Source organism: Calypte anna, chromosome 4A (genome assembly GCF_003957555.1).
Source record: "Calypte anna isolate BGI_N300 chromosome 4A, bCalAnn1_v1.p, whole genome shotgun sequence".
In the NCBI taxonomy this organism is placed as follows: Eukaryota; Metazoa; Chordata; class Aves; order Apodiformes; family Trochilidae; genus Calypte; species Calypte anna.
In genome coordinates, this window is record NC_044248.1 from 3021507 (window position 1) to 3040989 (window position 19483).

General features: G+C 41.6%; 1 protein-coding gene across 3 annotated transcripts in view; it reads right to left on the reverse strand.

Moving 5' to 3' along the window:
- The window catches only part of TBC1D14 (TBC1 domain family member 14), a 60410-nt gene that overhangs the window by 20885 nt on the left and 20042 nt on the right, over positions 1 to 19483 (reverse strand). For 2 of the 3 annotated variants that reach the window (XM_030449897.1, XM_030449898.1), the window contains exons 4-6: positions 5189 to 5307; positions 2653 to 2735; positions 1235 to 1352 (exon numbers count right to left, since the gene is read on the reverse strand). In XM_030449897.1, coding sequence (XP_030305757.1) covers positions 1235 to 1352; positions 2653 to 2735; positions 5189 to 5307 — 320 coding nt within the window. Of the gene's footprint in view, positions 1 to 1234; positions 1353 to 2652; positions 2736 to 5188; positions 5308 to 9247; positions 9355 to 19483 lie in introns of those variants that run through there. The other variant, XM_030449899.1, reaches the window with a different exon arrangement.

A 19483-nucleotide genomic window follows, 5' to 3' on the forward strand; every position in this document is an offset into this window, starting at 1 on the left:
TGACCAGGAAGGGACAAAAGGGACAGAAATAAACAAATGAAAATTAAATCCACACCTAAGCCACTGCCTGTGCTAAAGACTGGACAGACTTAGATCTCCACGTAAAGTTAAATACAGAACCATGATGCAGAAGTTTCCCCTCTCCCCACTGCTCTCACCCTGCTGTGCCAGTGAGACATGCAGCTTCCCACTCAGCTCTGCAGCTCTCACCCTCCAGAAAAATAAGATATAACAGCTAGGTGGGATCATGGAAGACATTCCAAAAGCACAACAGGCTTTGAACTGGCTACAGCCCAGGAGGAGGAACAGACCAGCACCTAAGCACCAGGGAAAGTTTTGTGGTAGTGACAAAAAGCACAATAATCCCTAATAACCTAAAATAATAATAACCTAAAAGCAGATTTTGAACTGAAATGTGAAGCAGTGAATACACTGGGGAACTTTTAGATTTATAAAGCAACAGGGGGAAAAGTGCCCTTATTTTAACAGCAGCCATTACCTATGCATCATGAGTATTACAGACATCTAAATCTACTATTTCTTTATACTTAATTCATTACTTCACTTTCCAGAAATGCATTTTCCAACAAATTCTATCCACAGTTTTAACATACAGTCTCAGGACAACTGAAATTTATGATTCAGGAAATTATAGCTGTGAGTGCTGTGGAGGCTGGTGGTTACATTCATGGTTTGTTTGGGTTTTTTTCAGATGACTAACAAAGAGCATGAAAAATTACACAGCAAAGGTAGCTTGGCTGTGCTGTGGTTTTGCAGGAGATCTTTTAGGACTTACAACTGTGTCCCTGCTTCTCTTTTCCATCACTTGATTATCCCAGCAGGTGATTATTCCACTCTGTGATTAATGAGGCTTCACAGCACTTGACACATCCTTCAGTCTGTGTCTGATATTATAACACTGAGTAGTCAAGGAAAGCTGATTTCTGATAAATACCTGGTGTTCAAGCATTGTGCTTTCTGCTTTTACAAACTCTGCCACCAATCATTTCTCAGTGTTTTACAGTTTGTGAATATTCTGAACCTCCAACTCTTCCAGCCACTTTATGGAATTAATGAAACACTTTGCTTATTTTCTTTGTAGCTGTCCAAAAGCAACTTTCAAGCAAAAGCTTCCCCAGACCATTTAAGATTATACTTGCTAATTTTCTAACTTCTCTTCAGGAGACAAGACACAGCAATTTTAATTAAAACTCAGTATAACATACTGTCTTACATAGTTTCCCAGTTGGGTAAGATCTCATTGTTCCAAGTCAGGACAGCATTGCCAATGCTGTCTTCCAGTTTGCAACGCTCTTCCAGTTGCTTCTTTCTCTTCTGGGCTTCTTTAAGCTCTGCAGAAAAGCAATTTCCTTTTTAATTTAATAAACCCAGAAACCAGATATTCAGAGTTAGCTAAACACAGTCACACAAAACCACCTTACACTCATCTAGATGTACAGTGGACTGTTCCAATTCTAAGCAGAGATGCCAAATGTGAATAAAGGAAAAAGTGGAACAAGGCATAAGACTCATTTCTGATGGATGGGACATGGGAATTAGGCAATATATGGATCCCCTGACCTTTCAAACCTAATCCCATTAATAACTTTGAATTAGCATCTCTGACAGCCAACAGCACCACCCAGGAGGAGAAGGCAGAGTATTTCCTAACCAAGCCCCACCCTTTTTTATGGGAGACTCAGAAACCCAGGTGAAAATACAAGTTTTGCATTTTGTTTTCACTCTCAGGTGTTGGTCTTTGTAAATTATAATTTAGAATCTAAAGGCCACACATCCCAAAATTTTATGTGCTGGAAATCTTCAGTTCATTAAAAAGAAAACACTTTCCAGGTTTAGTTTAAACAGGTTGTATCTTTAGTTATTACTCAGTGTTTCTTCTTGCATCACCTATTACTATTTTTTCCACAGGCAGACTTGTTAGACATGCAATTTAAATAAAATTCAGGCACTTTTTATAGCAACACAGCAGAAATACAGTGCACACACACACACTGCCTACAGTGCAGGAAGGTACTGACCTGGCAAAGAAAAATCCCTGAGGAAAAGCAGCACCATGAACAAAGTCTTTGGAATGAACACACACAACCTGCTGGGTCTACCCAAAAGTCCAGCAGAAGCTGGGTCTGAGCAGAACCACACCAACTTTCAGCTTGGACATGAGTTCTTTGGAAGCCTCCCTAAATGCAGGCTTGGAATTTTTTGCTAAGCAGCAAAAGTGTGCTTGGACTCTGGTTTTCTGACCTCTCCACAATACATCATTCCACAAAGCTGTTCATCTGGAGTGGCTCTTGGGAAAATGGGTTTGTCAGGGACAGAAGTACATACTCTGATTTCCTGTTGTTATCTAAAGAAGTCTATTCTAGTCTACACTACTACATTATTAGGCTTTTAAACCCACAAAGAAATGCCTGAATTATCTAAATGTTACAAATCAGAAACTTCTCTGCTGGATTCTAGGATTGTTTTATTTTTCAGCTTGGGGTGGGGCTTTTAATGAATCTTTCTTAGTTCACCTCTCTTCTCTGGATTGATTCTTTGAGGGGAGTTACAGATCTCTCACATTACAGAGCAACAAACTGACACTAGTGCATTTCAGGTTTAAAAATACCCCTTGACTTCCCCCTCCATCACCTCTTTTTTTTGCTTGAACCACCATTTCTTCGTACTGCTGTCTGTGTTTCTGAGCTTCTTCTGCTGGCTTTGCAGGGAGGTTCCTGAAAAAATAATAATAATCATCAGTATTTAAAGCTGGCAAGCCTCTCTGAAGAAAATTCTAGGCACTTCTAGAAGAAAAGCATGTACTGCTTCTTGTCAAAATATTTGATCAAAGAGTAGAGCAACAGATCTTTGGAAAGAAGTTTTTTTTTTTTTTTTTTTTTTGCCAGAGTCAGCAGAATAGAATGAAAGAACACTGACCAGCCATGAATACTTTTATCCACAGAACATGCTGAGTAATTTCCTTATGTTTGATAATTTCAGCATTTTTATTATTAAACCAACTGAACCCACAGGCTGCTCTCCACAAGGACAGGGAACATACTGGTACATGTCAAGCTGGTGGTTTGGATGTAATCTGATCTCTGCAGGTAAGATACAAGATCTCTTGCCATGCAGGTCATTTATCAGGCACATCCACAACTTTCTTTACCCAGACAACTCCCTGCACCAGCTTCCTTTCCCCTTCAGCTCTCTAAAACTCTATTTTAAAGTCTTCCCTTCTTGTCTGTTCTCCAGCAACAAGTGGCACTGGAGTCATCCTCAACAAGGTTATTTTTTGTTCTGTGTAGCAGAACACTTCATTGCAATTTAAATCTTTGGGTAGGAAAAAAAAGGCAAAAATTCACTTTCATATTGCTGGAAGGTGGCACACAGAAAGCAGCTCCCAGCCATCAAAAGTCACCAATAACAGCAGCATGTTTTATTATTTACATAATCATATTACTTGTAAAATATGCACAGCCAGGTAATACATCCCTGTGAGTGTTTTTAAAAACATAAACTGCCACAATAACAAGAAAAGTGGATTTTCACATTATAATTTACTCCAGTTTCAGTAATGTGAAATGACCAAGATCCTTTTAAAATGCAAGTATTTAAATCTGGTGTAAGACAGGGAGAGTTTGGAAAGGAAAATCACATCCAACAATGCAAGTTCTGCTAAATTAAATCCTACCACTTAAATTATTTGTCCTGTATTTCATCACCACACACACGAAACAATCTTTATTATCTACTAAGATCTGACCAACACTTTTTGGAGCTAAAGTTACAGGGACTGTAGAATATTTACTGATTTTTTTTCCCTATAAAGCTTTGCCTAAGCCCTACGAGTGAGTGCAAAATCAAGAACAGCTATTCTGGAAAAAAATCCCACCACATTTTTCCTTTTTAAGTCTGAAATCTTTATGTAATAGGAAATAAAAAACCAAATTACTTAAAGCCTTGAAGGTTAAAACCCAGAACAGTACACAAGCTATGAGTAAACAATTAAAAACATTATTTAGAAAGATTCAGAGGACACACTTTTGTCCAGAGTAATTTTCCCTGCCAGACAGAAGTGATGATCCAATTGTTTAGAACCTTAAAAAGATTATTTTCTGCTAGAAATTCCTCAGTCTACCAACAGTAAGAAAGAAAGCAAAATGACAACGCTATTCTGTAAGGCATCACTGCTCCAAACTATCTGAAACACTGAACTATATGAACACTGTATTTCTCAGATTATCTCATGTGAAGAATGCTTTTTAACAGACAGGTTTGACATGCAAATAAGCAAGTGGGGACTGTTTCCAGGTGTACACAATAAAACCTGCTGGAATAAATTATAACTCTTACACTGTCCTAGATGTCCCAAGACCTCTTGTGGCATAGTCAAGCCAAAAAGTGTCTTAAATAACCCTGGAACTGTGCTAGGAGCACTATTTATACAGATTTGTTGATGAAAACATGCCTGTGTTATGCCAGTTCTTTACAGAATGCACAGCAATATTAAAAGTGCAGGCACCATGCCTATTAAGCTGGTGCCTGATTAAACATGACTGATTTTGTGTAATTCAGGAGCAAAGCACAGTAAAGCAGGGGTTTTACTGCCAGTAAATGGTAATGGAATTAGCCTGCAAATGCAAGAATCTCCCTGCAGTAACAGAAGAATGCAACACCTGATCAAGTGCTTGACAACCTTTAAAATGTGATGCTGAACCCACTGCAGAACAATCATGATATTGTTTCATTATTTATGGAGGTGTGGTCTTTCTCTGTGTAAACAGGACACTGTATCCTTGGTTCTCAATTTCTTTAACATTCACCAGCTTCATTTTTATGGTTATGTTCTCTCAGGGAAAATAAAAATCCCTTCCTCATATTTAGAAAGCAGAATTACTTCAAGCCAGAGCTCTGCTCTCCTAATTACCTTTCACACAATGCCATTGCTTTCATTATAATAATGTTACTTTTGTTTGAATAATTTTTCTTATAATCATCCCACTTTCCTATTCACTAGACTGAAAAAAAAAAAACAAACAACCCACCAAACTACTTTGAATTGTAAATCATCTGTTTAAGTCAGAGCAGTAAGAAAAGCTTTGATAAGTTAATTTTAAAGAGTATTTTTAAAATACTCTTTAAAAATAAAGAGTTAATTTTAAAGAGGGTACTGCCCAAAACTTACGCTGGTCTGTCCTCTAAAATAAGTGCTGTAGTGGAAAGTGGTTCAAAATCAAGATTCTTCCTCACATTCTGCTTAGGAGAGAGTGGTCTGTGAGCTCGTCCAGTTTTTTCTTCATATTCCTAGAGAAGCAAAAGACAGGGAAAGTTAAAGGAGTGGAGAAAACCAAGATGATGCACAGGAGAATCTCAAGAGGCTCTACCCAATAATGATTTCCCAGCTCTGCCCCTTTAAAGCTTTCCAAATAGAGCAAGCTCAGAAACAAAAATAATGTTAAACCTTATGTTCAGCAGTGTGTTTTGGTGTGTTGGGTTTTTTTTTTTCCATTCCTTCTACTTGTACAAACAACACTAAGCTCCCAACTGGCAGCCTGCTTTTACCAAGTACTGCTAAGAATGAGCTTCCAAACAGCAGATACTATCTGAGGCACAAAATAAGACCTATTTAAAATATTTATGGCTTGAGCTGATATATGGTTTTGAAATCAAAGCCAAAACCAACCACAAGCTCATCTTAAAATCCCACTGTAAGGTTTCTCATAGCCAAGCTGTTTTCAGATGCAACAGCTCAAGGATGGGGAAAAAAAAAAAAACCAGAAAAGGGGTTAAAATCATGGTTAGTCAAAACCCCACACTTGTTAGGATGCCTCCAAGTACAACCATCTTAAATCATAACAGAGCATAACATTGATTTGTTTGTGTGCAGGCACTGAGAGGAGGAGGCTGCTTAGGGATCTTTGGGATTTAGGGACAAAAAAGATGGTGAACATCAAGGATGAGTCTGGGAGACACTTTTGTAAAAAACATGAAGCCAAGAGGAACAAACTGCTAAAATTCTGGTCTTAGGGGGAAAAAAAAAAAAACACTAGGAAGGTAGGGACTACCTGAGACACTGGGACACATTCCCTGAGATGTGGTGGAACTTCCAACCTTGAAGATATTCCAAGTTGAGGTGGATGAGCCCTGGGCATTTGGGTTAAGCAGACTCAGCTCTGAGAGGGGAGTTAGTTCCTCAGAGCTCCTTCCATGGGTAATTATTCTATCATCATGATCTACATTTGAGGACTTGGCATCACATGCTATTTTTATTTTTCCTATGAACATTGTTCTGGAAGAAAATGTACCAAAACCAGGACCTAATGGCCTTAAAACAACCTTTACACAACTCCCATCTACTCCAAAGCTTGAAGTGCTATAGCAAAGAGTAAGTATTCAAAATATCAGTGATATTTAAACAACAAACACGGTCAGTCTGACAGAAAAAAACCCAAACAAATACACATTATAAATATTTTTACATTCAACTTTGCAGCTATTTTTGCGACTTCCAAGACCCACCTGCTTTTAAGTGTAGCTTGCTTATACAACTTCTATAAAAACACACAAAAAAAGGAAACTTCTCTCAACCCAATCTGCCAAGTATGACAAAACTCTCTTGGGCAAATAGATCCCACCTTCCCAACAAAATCAGAGCAGCCAAACAAGATCCCTACCATGTCCAGAAAAGGCCTTAAAAATAAGGATGGATAAAACCCACACAGGAATGCAGAGAAACAGAGCTGTGGTTTTCTGCTCTGTGCCATGCAATCCAATTCTACTTCCAGACAGTTTTCTGGGACTCCTCTCCTGAGGGCAGCTCCCAGGACACAGAAACCCTCTTTTCTTTTTATTTTTTAACTTGTTTGTTGACTGGGCACTGTCTCAGCAGTCAATCCTGTGATGCCCACGTTGCTGTGATGGGAAACCTCATGAATTTGGAATGTCTGGGTCATCAATCCCAGTGAAGACTCCTGTGCATGACAGCAGTCTGAAAACAAGGAAAAGAACCAAGAAAAATGTATTTCAAGTACTGAACAGTACCTAGCTTTGTTCTGTAAAGGGAGAGTGCTCATGCTGATAAAACTGTTCACTAAAACAAATCCTTCAGCAAGAAAATAACCAAGGAAATAAAGGAGAAAGGGCTTGATCAACAGCAGAAATCTATGAAATTCTAAGAAATCTAAAAGACTTATTCTTGCATTAATAACTCCTTGCAAGCAGCTGATATGAATACAGCATCAACCACAGAGCAGACCCACTGTGCAGACAGCCATGAAGGAAATGGCCATTCTTCCTCCCTGTTTTTATTACAAGACTGTTTTTTTGTTAGCTATTTTTCATAAATTAACATAGTCAAATATTAACTTCTAGTACTGCTACCAAAGACAAGGTGAACCCTTTCCCTAAATACCACCTTTTTCCTCCTTTGAAACACTACTAGTCAAACAAAAACCATTCAACATCCACAATAAATTAACATGCCACAAATCATCATGCATGGATCTCCCTAAAGCCTTGCAGAGCTTGACATTACAACACATGCACCCAATGCTAATCAAAGCCAGAAAAGCTGCTTAATTTTGGCTGAGGAGAACTATTTTCAGAGTCTTCTTTCACTGAAAGCCACCTGCAGAGCAAAATTGCTTTGGGAAGAAAACTGTACAGCCTGGGTGTATCTGGAAATCTCATTCAGCTAAGCAAGAAGTTTTCCAGACCAGCCCTCTCCCAGTAATTTTTCTTTGTTAAGGAATCCTTTCTTTTGAAATATGGGTGGTTAGCTATAGTACTGGTACATTAGTGCAGTTATTCAAACCTCTGAAAGAGGAAAATCCCACTCTGCATTTCAGCAAGCAGTCACTGACTTGTTCTACTCAGCACTACCCTACAGTGAAGAAGCCAGACCAGCAGAAAAATGGGAGTGGCACATTTTATCAGATTATGAGTCCTTTGTAGCAATGTCATCCTTTCCATTGGTAGCAAAAAAAAAAAAGAAAAAAAAGGTAAGAATGTGTGTTGGTGGCAGTCATTATCTCCAAGACTAATTAAAAACCAAAAATCCCATTCCACTCCCCCCCTGACAAAACAAAATTGCCTCAAATCCACACAAAAGTTCCTGAAAATGCTTTTATTCCACTAAGAAGGGAATGTAATTTTGAACAGAGCATGATGTATCACACAGCAGTGAAGGAGATTAAAGCCTCCACAAACTCATATCGAGAGTATCTGCTGACTAAGCAATAGGAATATCTGCACATCCAGGCACACTGCAATAGGCTGGACCACACAATAGCTCATTTTAAGCTTCTTCTTCTTTTACCAAAAAAAAAAAGACCCAACACAGCAGACTCAAATCTCTCACAGGCAGAAACAATTCAGCATCTCTTAAATCCTATGCTGGAATTAGAGGTTACAAACTTGATAGGGTGGCAAGTTAAATTTAGAATCAGTTTAGGATGAGCTGATCATTTAGGATATATCCCTATCACTGAGATCACTCAGGATTTCTTCCAGGTTTCCTCCGAGCCTATTCAGCCATGATAGCTGAACCAGGGTGTGAAGATGTTCCGAGAAGAATGTGCTGTAGCTTAAAGCACTGATTTAAACCAACACAAAACAAAGACACAGAAAAAGCCCACAGGAACACACACCCGAAACCAGGATTAATTCTGGGTGGAACCCTGGCAGCTTGGCGATGCAAGAAGCTCAAGTTGTGCTGGCTCCCCTGGTGATTCCTCCCGAAGGAGCAGCTCACCCCTGGGGGATCCCAAACCATCTCCTACTGGGAAACACAACCCACCAGGACACGGCTGGGAAGATCCAAGAGGGATAGGGGCTGTGTCCCCCCTTCCCGGGGAGACACAACCGGGCAAACCTCTCTGCCAAGGTCATTCTGCCTTGGCCCTGTTTGTTTCAAGGTAACCACGGCTCCCCGGGGAAGCCCAACACCCAGGCACCGCGGCAGCGCCGGGGCTGCCCGACCCCCGGGGGCTCCGCAAAACCCTTCCCGGGGGTTCCACAAAACCCTTCCCGGGGTCTCACCGCCCCTTCCCGGACAAAGGAAATCCCTTTTCCTGAGAAGTTGGTCCTCTCCCGGACCCAGCCAAGCCATTCCCAAAGGCTCCGAGCTGCTTTCGCCGAAGACATTCGCAACTCCGCGCCCACCCCTCCTTCCCCCCGACCCAAACCCAACACCCACCCACCCCCACTCCCCAAACCCCGGTACCCACACAGCGGCTCCGCTCACCATGTAAGCTGCGATCCTTCACAGGCACCCGAACCCCATCCCCGCCCCGCACCTTGGGCCTGGTTCCCCGGGCCCGCACGGCCTGGCGGGCCGCCCGCCCCGAACCCGACCCAGCCCTTACCCCGCCCGGCCCGCAGCTCCTCCGCACCGCCCCGACCCGACCCGCCCCGATCCGCCCCGCCAAGCCCCGGCGAATCACCCGCGGAACCGCCGACACCCGATCGGTTCTCTCCGTCTCGGCCAGCGCTGCCTGAGCACGTAGGGACCCGCCCGGAGGAGGCCCCCGGGACACACCGCCAGGTTCGGCCCGGATGCCGATGGGTTGGGTGGAACCGGCGCCTGGCTGAGGTCTGGAAAGGTGGGGAGTGGGAGAGCTGAGGGGAACCGGACCCAAAGATGTCCCGAAGTAACAGCGGCAGCTGGAATGATGTCCTACAGCGTTAGCATCTTGTCCCTATAACTCAGCTGTGTCCTCCTCAGGCAGCTCTCAGAATTGGGGGTAGAGGGATGGAGAGAAGGATGGATAGAGGGATTTTGTCCATCACAGAACATCTTTGGTTGGAAGAGACCTTCAAGATCCTCCAGTCCAACCTTTGCCCAGCTCATCACTAAGACATGTCCCTGTTTAAACACCTCCAGGGATGGTGACTCCACCATCTGGGCAGACTATTCCAGTGTCTGACAGCCCTTTCAGTGAAAAAAATCGTTCCTAATATCCAACCTAAACTTCTCCTGGAGTAGCTTCCATCCTCTGGTCTCATGCCCCCAAGGAGAAGAGGCTCTCTCCCTCCTTCCTCCAACCTCCTTTGAGGGGGCTGAAGAGATCAACAAGTTCTCCTCTCATTTATCCCTCAGGATAACGAGCCTTATTGTCCCCTTCTGGACACACTCCAGCACTTCTGTGCCCTTCTTATAGTGAGGTACCCAGAACTGAATGTAATATTCATTCAACCAGACACCTTCCACATCACATCTTGTTAAATTAAATACCTTTTCTCAGTCTAGATGAAGCACATCTGCTGTTTGACTTTGTCCAAAAGCACTGTTATCTACCTCAGGGGAGATGCCCAAGCTGCTGTGACACCATCTCTGGTAGAACCACATGGTATCAAACCATCCATTCACCTGCAGCTCTTTGGTGTCCCCAGCACCACTGAGGATTTCATGTTTCTGAAATCCTGTTGACTCTGTTTTGCTGCTGCAGGCCTTATTCTGAGCCACAGAACGAGCAGCAAAGATTTGACACTTCAGCCTTCTGCTTTCAAGAACCAGAATTGTTGAAAAGGAGCCCTAAAATCAGTGTCCAACCAACCCCCAAAATACAAATACTAATAATACAATTTAAAAAATCACCATGCCACTAGAATATGTCCTGGGCCTCACCTACATGGTATGTGAACACCTCCAAGGGATGGTGACTCCACCACATCCTTGGGCACCCCCTGACTACACTCTCAGTAAAGAAATTCTTCCTAATTTCTAGTCTAAACCTCCCCTGGTGCAACTCGAGCCCATTTCCTCTGGTCCTGTTGTTATTTACTTGAGAGAAGAAGCCAACACCCACCTCCCTACAACCTCCTGTCAGGTAGAAAAGAAGCATCTAAGAGCACTAAGAACTGCTGATAAACAGTCAAAAAGCTCCACCCTCCAATGCTATTGCTTTTTTTTTTTTTTTTTTTAAATCTGGAGCAGTAAATGATCACATCTATCAAAACAGATTCTAAAATTCTAGTGTAACACACACACACACAAAAAACTTCTGGTCATGAGGAAGAGCAAGCTTAGGTGGAAAGCAGGATTACTGGGGTAAATCTCTGTGGTTTCACACGCTGAAAAGATAAGGAAACTGCAGCTCTCCTGGCCATGGGAATTGGTCATTTGCTGAGCCCCAGAAAGAGAAACTCAATCAGCTATGGATTCTGCAAAACCCTGCTGGGGAGAGTCATGTCTGGTGACATGGGGAGGTCCTTCTGTGGGTGAAAAGCTGAGCACACTCTGAAGCTCAGCCTGGAGCACACTGCAGTCACTGTTCTTAGGCTGCTGCAATTACAAGAGTACCTGAGGCTACTCAAACAAGTTGTGCCCCAGCTTTAATTACATGGTACTTTTTCCACTGGAATTCCCACCTCACTCAGCATATGAGATAGGAACTGGACCAGGATTGCACAACCAAACACAGCTTAGCTTTATTCCTGTTTTTTTGTTTTAAGTCTGACCACTACCTAAGTGTTGCTTCATTCTTCCCTTCTGTTGCTTCATAGCTTTCTACTGCATGTCCATCTGCCAGCTCTTGCCTTTTATTTATAAAGTGCTTTACCAGATAAACTGAAGCTGGTACATGTCCATCTGCCAGCTCTTGCCTTTTATTTATAAAGTGCTTTACCAGATAAATTGAAGCTGGAAGGCACTCACCACTTCACTCCCCTTACAGCCCCTCACACCATTTTTTTTTTGTTGCCACCATAAGCAGCTGTGTGACTGTAGAACACATGAGATGGGGGAAATGACACTGCTAAAAACTACACCTTTGGTTTTGTTGCGTCAGCTTGGTTACTCTGGTAACATCTGCTACAGATCCCAATGGAAACGTGGAAGGAAAAGAGCAAGCAGGACTGTTGTGGTTTTTTTTTTCAGAAGCTTAAATGAAACCAGCAGATCATGAAACTTGTGATGAACTTGGAGTCGAGGAACTAAGATCTGATTCTTGATATGGCACCAAGCCATAAAAAAAAAAAAACAATAATTTGAATAGAGGCTCTTACATATACAGTGCAACTTCAGGAATCAAAGAACTTCTTTAAGGATACTGGCACCTCAGGCAAAACTCAGATCATGAGACTGTACTTCAAAACTTGAAAGAAAGAGAACACAAACTGCTGAGTTCAGATTCTAAACTTCCAAACAAATCATTAAGGGAAGTACATGAGGGCTTTTTATATAGATCTAAACCAAGTATGGAACCAGTCTGAAAGGCCATTTGTTTATTAGTTACTGATCAAATAATGCTCAATACAATGAGTTGCACCCTCAACCTGCACACTTTGCCAATGGGATCTGGCAAGTTCTACAGTTAATTAATGGTTCAAGAACCATCAGCCCCACTTGCTCTACCCATATATATATTTATCTATATCTAGTTACATATGAATCCTCTTATATTACAGAAAGGATACCAAAGCAGAAGATGGCAATGTGGTAACAGAACCTGTCTGAAACAACATCAGGTATGTGAAGTTCTACCTTCCACCAGGACATCCTTCTCATCTTTAGTATCACACTGTGCTCCTCTCCCATTCTTAACAACTCAGGAATGCTGAAGCAATGAGACTATGGCCAGTTCACAGGAGGAAAACCTCACATTACCTATTTTAGGCATAATTTCAAGTGCTCTGAAATGTCCTCCCTTTCCATGAGGAGCATCTACTTACTTCTTGTGATTACAGATGATAGCAGAACTATCAGCAGAAGGGCTGGCAAAGGTTGTCCCACATATTCATCCTGAAGTTAAATAAAACAATGCACAAATCTTCCAATAGGTTAACAGTGAAGAGAGAACCAGAAGCTTTGCAGTCCAGCACTCCAGCCACTGAACTATTTTAAACATTTTTACAAATATGTGTTTTGATAGCATCACATTCTGAGCAACAGAGGCATTGAATTAAGGAACATTTAAACTTAAGCCTAGATAAGGCCAAGTTACATCTTTCAAGAAAGAATAAGTTTGCTGTTTTGGAGTCTGTCACCTCTCATCAGACAACTGCTCTCTATTAGATGGCTCTCACCCTCAGGCTTCAAGTTTAATTTGTGATATATGTAAATAATCTAAGTGGTTCCTATACAGTGACAGGTTTTATTAAAAAGAAATAAATAATAAAGGAAGGAGCCTAGGACAGTTCTCTGTATTTGAAGTACTCAGAGAGACAAAGCAGCTCCATGAACCGTGTGGCTTCAGAGCAGTTTTTTGTTGTCAAATGTGGGATCTGTAATCAGATTGTGCAGCATCCTCTTCCAAGTGACTTCAGTGAGTCACAATAACAAAAAAAAAATCCCAACCTCCTACTTAAAACACTGAAAAGTGTGTAATTTAATCTGTACATATAAACATCTGAGGTTTCCCTATATACTGATACTATCTGATACATACAGTTTCCAACAAGTGGAAACATCTCCCAGAAAGGCTTCCAGCAGGGCAAGCATCTGGTGTCTGAGCAAGACAGTACAAGCTAAGTGGTAATTTTACTTTTTAAAAAAAAATTATTATCTGTCAGAATAAAATACTACCAACACCTGTTTTCAGAACACCCCTGAAATGCCTCTTTCAGGGAATTACAGTTGATAAGGACCTCATGTACCAACATTTTGCATAAATGATATCTCAGCTCACTCATCTTCCCACCTCAATTTTCTGGACAGCCTCAGCACCTTGCCTTTATGAATTACAACTTTTTCTTCAGACATTTCCCCTCAGTGCTGATGTCCCAGAAGAAAACTTCTCTCTTCTCTCTGGTCTCAAAAAACATGCTCCTCACTCAGGCATGTCAGAACTCTGCCCCTCATTCTGAGCACAGCACAGAAATAAAAGGACTTTCTCTCCATGCCATGCCACCATTCTGAAATGGCCCCAGCACCAGGTTCAGCTTTGGGGTATAAGGAAGGAGAGGAACATGGCATTCTGCTTTGCAACTTCTCAAATCAGCTGTAAAGGAGACCTCAAATATTTGCAATCTCTGAGACAGTGTGAAAGCCACCCAGAAATGCCCTCTACTTTTGTCCCTCATTTCAAACCCCTCTGCTAATTTTTGTTCTGCTTCCTCAGCAAGATTAATGCATCTCCAACTATCTCTGACCTGACCAGGGTTGATTCTTGTTTGCCCTCAGGAATTACAGAAAAGCAAGGTGCTAATATTGTGCTCAAACCTCTTTGAGTGGTTTTCTACATCCATGTTTGCTTCTCTGATTCCAGAAATTACCCTTGAAGCATTTACTGGTGCCAGTTACTGGTACCTGGCTAATAAAAGCTGCTTTTGTACTCTGATACTGTGCTTCATATTACCTCTCATCATGTGTTCAGTCTGGCTGCCTCTTGTACATTCTGGTGGTGATTTTACAAAAAAATGATATTAACATGTAAATATTAACATGTAAATATTCCTGAAAATGATCTTTACAATTTAAGATTCAGTCCTGAGAAGAAGAGACTGCAGCTTTTTCAAGCTGCACACAAATATAAATAAAATATATGAAGGAAGGCAGCATATCTCCATGGTTTAGCTTCAAGCTATGGCTGTTTCCAGGTTTTAATATTCATGCAGCTGTTCCCACTGAAGTTCCTCACTTGGTAAAGAGAGAACTTCTCAAAAGAGCAGCAAAGGAAAATTTATGTGGAAATTATTAGCAGGCACAAAAACTGTGTAATAAAATCATGTCAAAAGATAATAAAGTGTCCTGTGAGAGGGAGAATAAAACATAAAAATTACAGTAATATTTTCCCTCAAAAAGACACTTAAAGAAAAAGTACCAGTCTGGATTTTAAAACCCTTACATTCAGATTCTCAGGGTTTCCAGTGACATAGAGAAAGTAATTCCACCAGAGAAGATCAGAGAGCCTGGTTTGCTGTTGCCAGTGAGCATGGTAAGAGCCTTTCAAAACCTCCTCCTCTCCCCACTCTTTAATTTTAGATGAAGTTGGAGACACACAAACCAGAAGGCAGACAGAAAACCTTTGGGTCAGGTTTCTTGGGAGCTTGTGTTTAATACAAAACCAACATATTGAAGTCCAGCAAAGCTTTCTCAAATAATTTTACATTTTAGCAATGCAAGTTGTAGTCTCCTGCTAGGATAGGCAGTTCCACCACAAGATTTAGAGGCTCAGACACCTGCTTTTAAGGATTTATCTGCTTTGCTTCACAGTAATGCTTCCCCACACATCTGTGTGATGCAACATTCCAAAGTATGTGCTGGTATTTGCAGGCTCACTCTCCACAGACTTCTCCTTTCATTCTAAAACCCATGGGGAGGAAAAAAAATACATCAAAAAACCTCCTGTGTGTTGCTTGTTAGATTACTGCACTGAAAAAACTTCCTGGCTGTGTAAAGATGCAGTCTGGTGTCTCTCCACAAATGCCAGCTGCAAAAGGAACTGTTTCAATACAAACAGACAAAATTCTTGATCCCACTGGACAACTTTAAACTTCCTGCATTTCCCCTAAAACCTACCCCTGGTGTTGAAACAGATCTCTCAGTAGAGACTGATAGTTTTAGAGATTACAGAGAAGAACCCAGAGATTTTAACTGCACTAACACACCTTACACTAACTAGATAGTGTATTTTTTCCAGAAGGTTGATAGCTAAACATGGCCTGTTAAAGCTATTCAGGATCCCAAGGCTTTTCACCAAGACAATTTATGAGTTTTAGAGGATGCTAAAACTCAAATAAAAGCTTTACAGGAGGGAAAGAGGAAAAAAAAAAACCTCTCTCACCTCCTTTCACAAAACACTTTGCAGTTTGTTGATGCTCAAATCCTGTTACTCTCTCTGAGCCCAATGCCTGTGACACACTCTGTCTTCTCAGATGTCATAAGGGAAGAAGTTCCAACAGCAAAGTAGTTCAGACTCTTTGCTAGATTATGATACCTCAGAGGGTCCTGTTACATGCTTTTATTATTAAAATCCTCAGGAACAATCCTTCTGCTTTAGGATTAAATTACTTTTTCATTTACTGTGGATGGAAGCTATTACTCCTGCTTTATCTGTTTAAATATGATAGTAATTTGTCTGAGGCAGGTAATTTTCAACTCAGGACAAGGTCAACACACTCCTTGAAGAGTACTATAGCCTACTGGAAAACACTGAATATTTTATTTAGTACATTTCTTCCTGTTGAGAATTCAAAAAAAAAAGAAAAAAAAAGGGATTTTAGGACTTAATCAGTGACAAAACAGGCTTCCTTTCTTAGTTTTCTTTACTGTCACACAGCTGAGATGCCTTTCCCATACAATTACAATAAAATAAAAATATTTTCAACTGGATTAGAAAGAAAGACATGAACTGCCACTGCATTCCAGCAACTTACAAGCTTGGGGTGATAATTTTTAAGTGGAAAAATGAGAGTTACAGCTTTATTTCTGGAGACAGTAAGCACAGGGTAGTTTTAGACCAAGTGCAGTAACTGTGTCTCCTTGCTCTGCATTTGCACTTTTCTTTGTTCTTAAATAAAAAGAAGGAACTCAGCCCATGACAGATTTCAACCCTGCCTTTCTGAAGGCTGATGAGTTGAAATGAACCTCTCAGAAGAGGAGAGCAGAGGAAGTGAGTCATGTACACCCTCAGACTTCTGTTGCTGAACAGGAAAAAATGCACTGGGCAGTTTTATCACCTCAAAAGCTTCCAAATGTGAATGAAGTCCATGTGCAAACACTCACCCTCTGTCATTAACAGGTCACAATGACAACAGGGCATTAAGGATTTCTCCAGTCATTTATCCAAAGAGAAACTCAGGCAATGCTTCACCCAAAGCTGCAGCTCCAGCCAGGGCCAGCTTGAAGCAACCACTTCCCCTTCCAAAGTCCCTGACTCCTCTGTCTGAGCACAGCACAAGACAAATGCTCAGAAAAGCTCAGTATTTTTAAACCCCTGCTACCCATCAGCAGAGGGCAAGAGGAAGTGGGAGGCATGGGAGCAGCTTGGCAGGCTGCAGGGCTGCCATCCAGAGTGCTCCTGCAGGGGACTTTGCTCTGGATTGTGGGTTTTTTTCCCCTGGATAATGCACATTGCTCTCAACAAGAGCTCTTGTTGTTCTCTGCCTAAAGCATGGGTTCAGAGAATCATAAAATTATCATGGTTGGAAAGGACTTTGAAGATCATTGAGTCCAAGGAACAGTCCTACACCACCTTAACCACTGAATCATCTCCCAGAGAGCCACATCCACCTTTTTTTTGAAGACCTCCAGGGATGGTGACTCCACCACTTCCCTGGGCAGCCTCTTCCAATGCTTCACTAATCTGCCAGTGAAGAAATTGTTCCTTATGTCTACTCTGAACCTCCCCTGGCACAACTTGAACCCTATCAGAGTCACTGAGGAGAAGAGGCCAACACCCCCCTCCTTGCAGCCTCCTTCCAGGGCAATAAGGCCCTCAACCTCCTCTTCTCCAGGCTGAGCACCCCTCTTCTTCTCCTCCAGCCTCTCCTCATAAACTGCAGTCATTTCTTTCAATATTTCTCACTGGGTGCTGTTGCTCTGCAACTCTTCCACCTAATGGCGCCAAGCACCCAACCAGGCTGTTCTCAAATGACTCAAAGTGATTTTGACTCAAAAGTGATTTAATTCATCACGTAGGCTTGTCTCCCCTTGGTGAGCTGCAGTAGGTACAGAACCCCAGAAGGGTTTAGGTCAGGAGGGATTTCTGGATTTCTGGACCCAACTGCTGCAACCTCCTGCTCAGTGCAGGGCTGACTTCAGCACTGGGTCATGTTCCTCAGGACCTTCAGTTCTCACTGTCATCTGACTTGCAGTGCATGTTCACCCATCAATTACAAAAGCAACTGGCATAACCAGTTCTGCTCAGGCTGGATTCCTGAAGATAATGAAATACAAAAAAATTAATCATGCAAACCTCCACTGCCAATGTACTTGCAGCTTCTCAGGCAAGATCACTCATTCTGTCAGCTTTTAAGCTTTTTGAAACATTTAACTGGAAAAAAACTGCATAAAACCTCTTGGTGATGATGCAAAGCAAAGCAACCTTACCCACAACAATTCTTTTATCAAAGGACAAATATTAATGTATCCTACCAGCAGCAAAAGTAGGCCAAATACCAGCTTAGCTGTGACTAATTCTCACATTGTTAAAAGAGATGATGCTGTCTTACACACACCAGCTGAACAAGTGAGTGCTCCAAGTTATTCCAGGACTTGAGAAAAGGCTTATGTGCTCAAAAGTCTGTCTGACCATGTGTAAAACCACAAAAAGAAAAAAAAAGCTATTGCTCCTTAGAAATGGCATCTGGCCTCAAGTGTACATCTACAGCCATCTCCAGCTGTGGTATCAGAATCTTCAGTTTGAATGGCAGCTGAAGTTTGAAGGGTTGGAGTTTTCTTGTTTACTGAGGAAGTAAGAACTGCTATTTCTAAGAATTTTTAGCCCATCCACAGTTGAATTACTTCCTTCCTCTCCCTGCTTCCATGCTTTACACAAACACATGGATTCTTTCTTGCAATTTTTTTCCTTCCCAGACAAGATTATTATGGAGAAAGTGTCAGAACAAAATATTTATGATTACATTTAGAGATTACTCTCTTCATAGAAGTTTAAAAAATGTGTGCACAAATATTCCTATCTTTCAGAATGCCAGGTTTGCAGTTAACTCATTGTTAATTCATTCACAGACTGGTTTGGGTTGGAAGGGACCTTAAAGCTCATCCAGTCCCAACCCCCTGCATGGGCAGGGACACCTCCCACCAGCCCAGGTTGCTCCAAGCCCCATCCAACCTGGACTTGGACACTGCCAGGCATGGGGCAGCCACAGCTTCCTTGGGCAACCTGGGACAGGGGCTCAGCACCCTCAAATTAAAGAATTTCTTCCTCATGTCCAACCTGAATCTCCCCTCTTCCAGTTTGAAACCATTTCACACAGAGCAGCTGACTTTGAAGTTCCAGCTGTGTCTCCCTCCATGCAAACTTCCTATTCCCAGAGTGGTTTGAACAAGAAAAGTGAGAACCAAACAAAATACAACAAAAGTCCCAAGCACATAAAATGCTTACGTGCAACCCTAAAGTCCCAGATCTAGTGAGACAGATTGAAAGAGGATGTCTTCTTCTTCTTCTTCCTGAAAGAGCAGCTCAGGAATTACCACACACTTGAGTTTAACAAGACTTTTCCCCTCTTGGGAAAGCATTTTATTTGATTCCGTAGCAATGTGCTGGGGTTTTGCTGCATTAGAGCTACCCTGAAATTATTTCAATGCTATAATTTGAGGAATGCCAGGCAAAGAACAAAATGTTTTTGGTTTTTTTTTTAAATTCTCTTAAAACACACAAAGGAAAACCTGAAAAGATTTTAGTATAACCTCTTCCCTGCCCCTAAAAACAGCTCCTGATATTTGACAAATCATGGATCTAATCACTGGCAAACATAAGAGACAGACATATACATAAAACCCAATGTCCAAAGGAGTTAAGCAGCGGTGAAGACAGGGACAAAACTAAATTCTTTGGTGCTTGTCATGCTTTTAAAG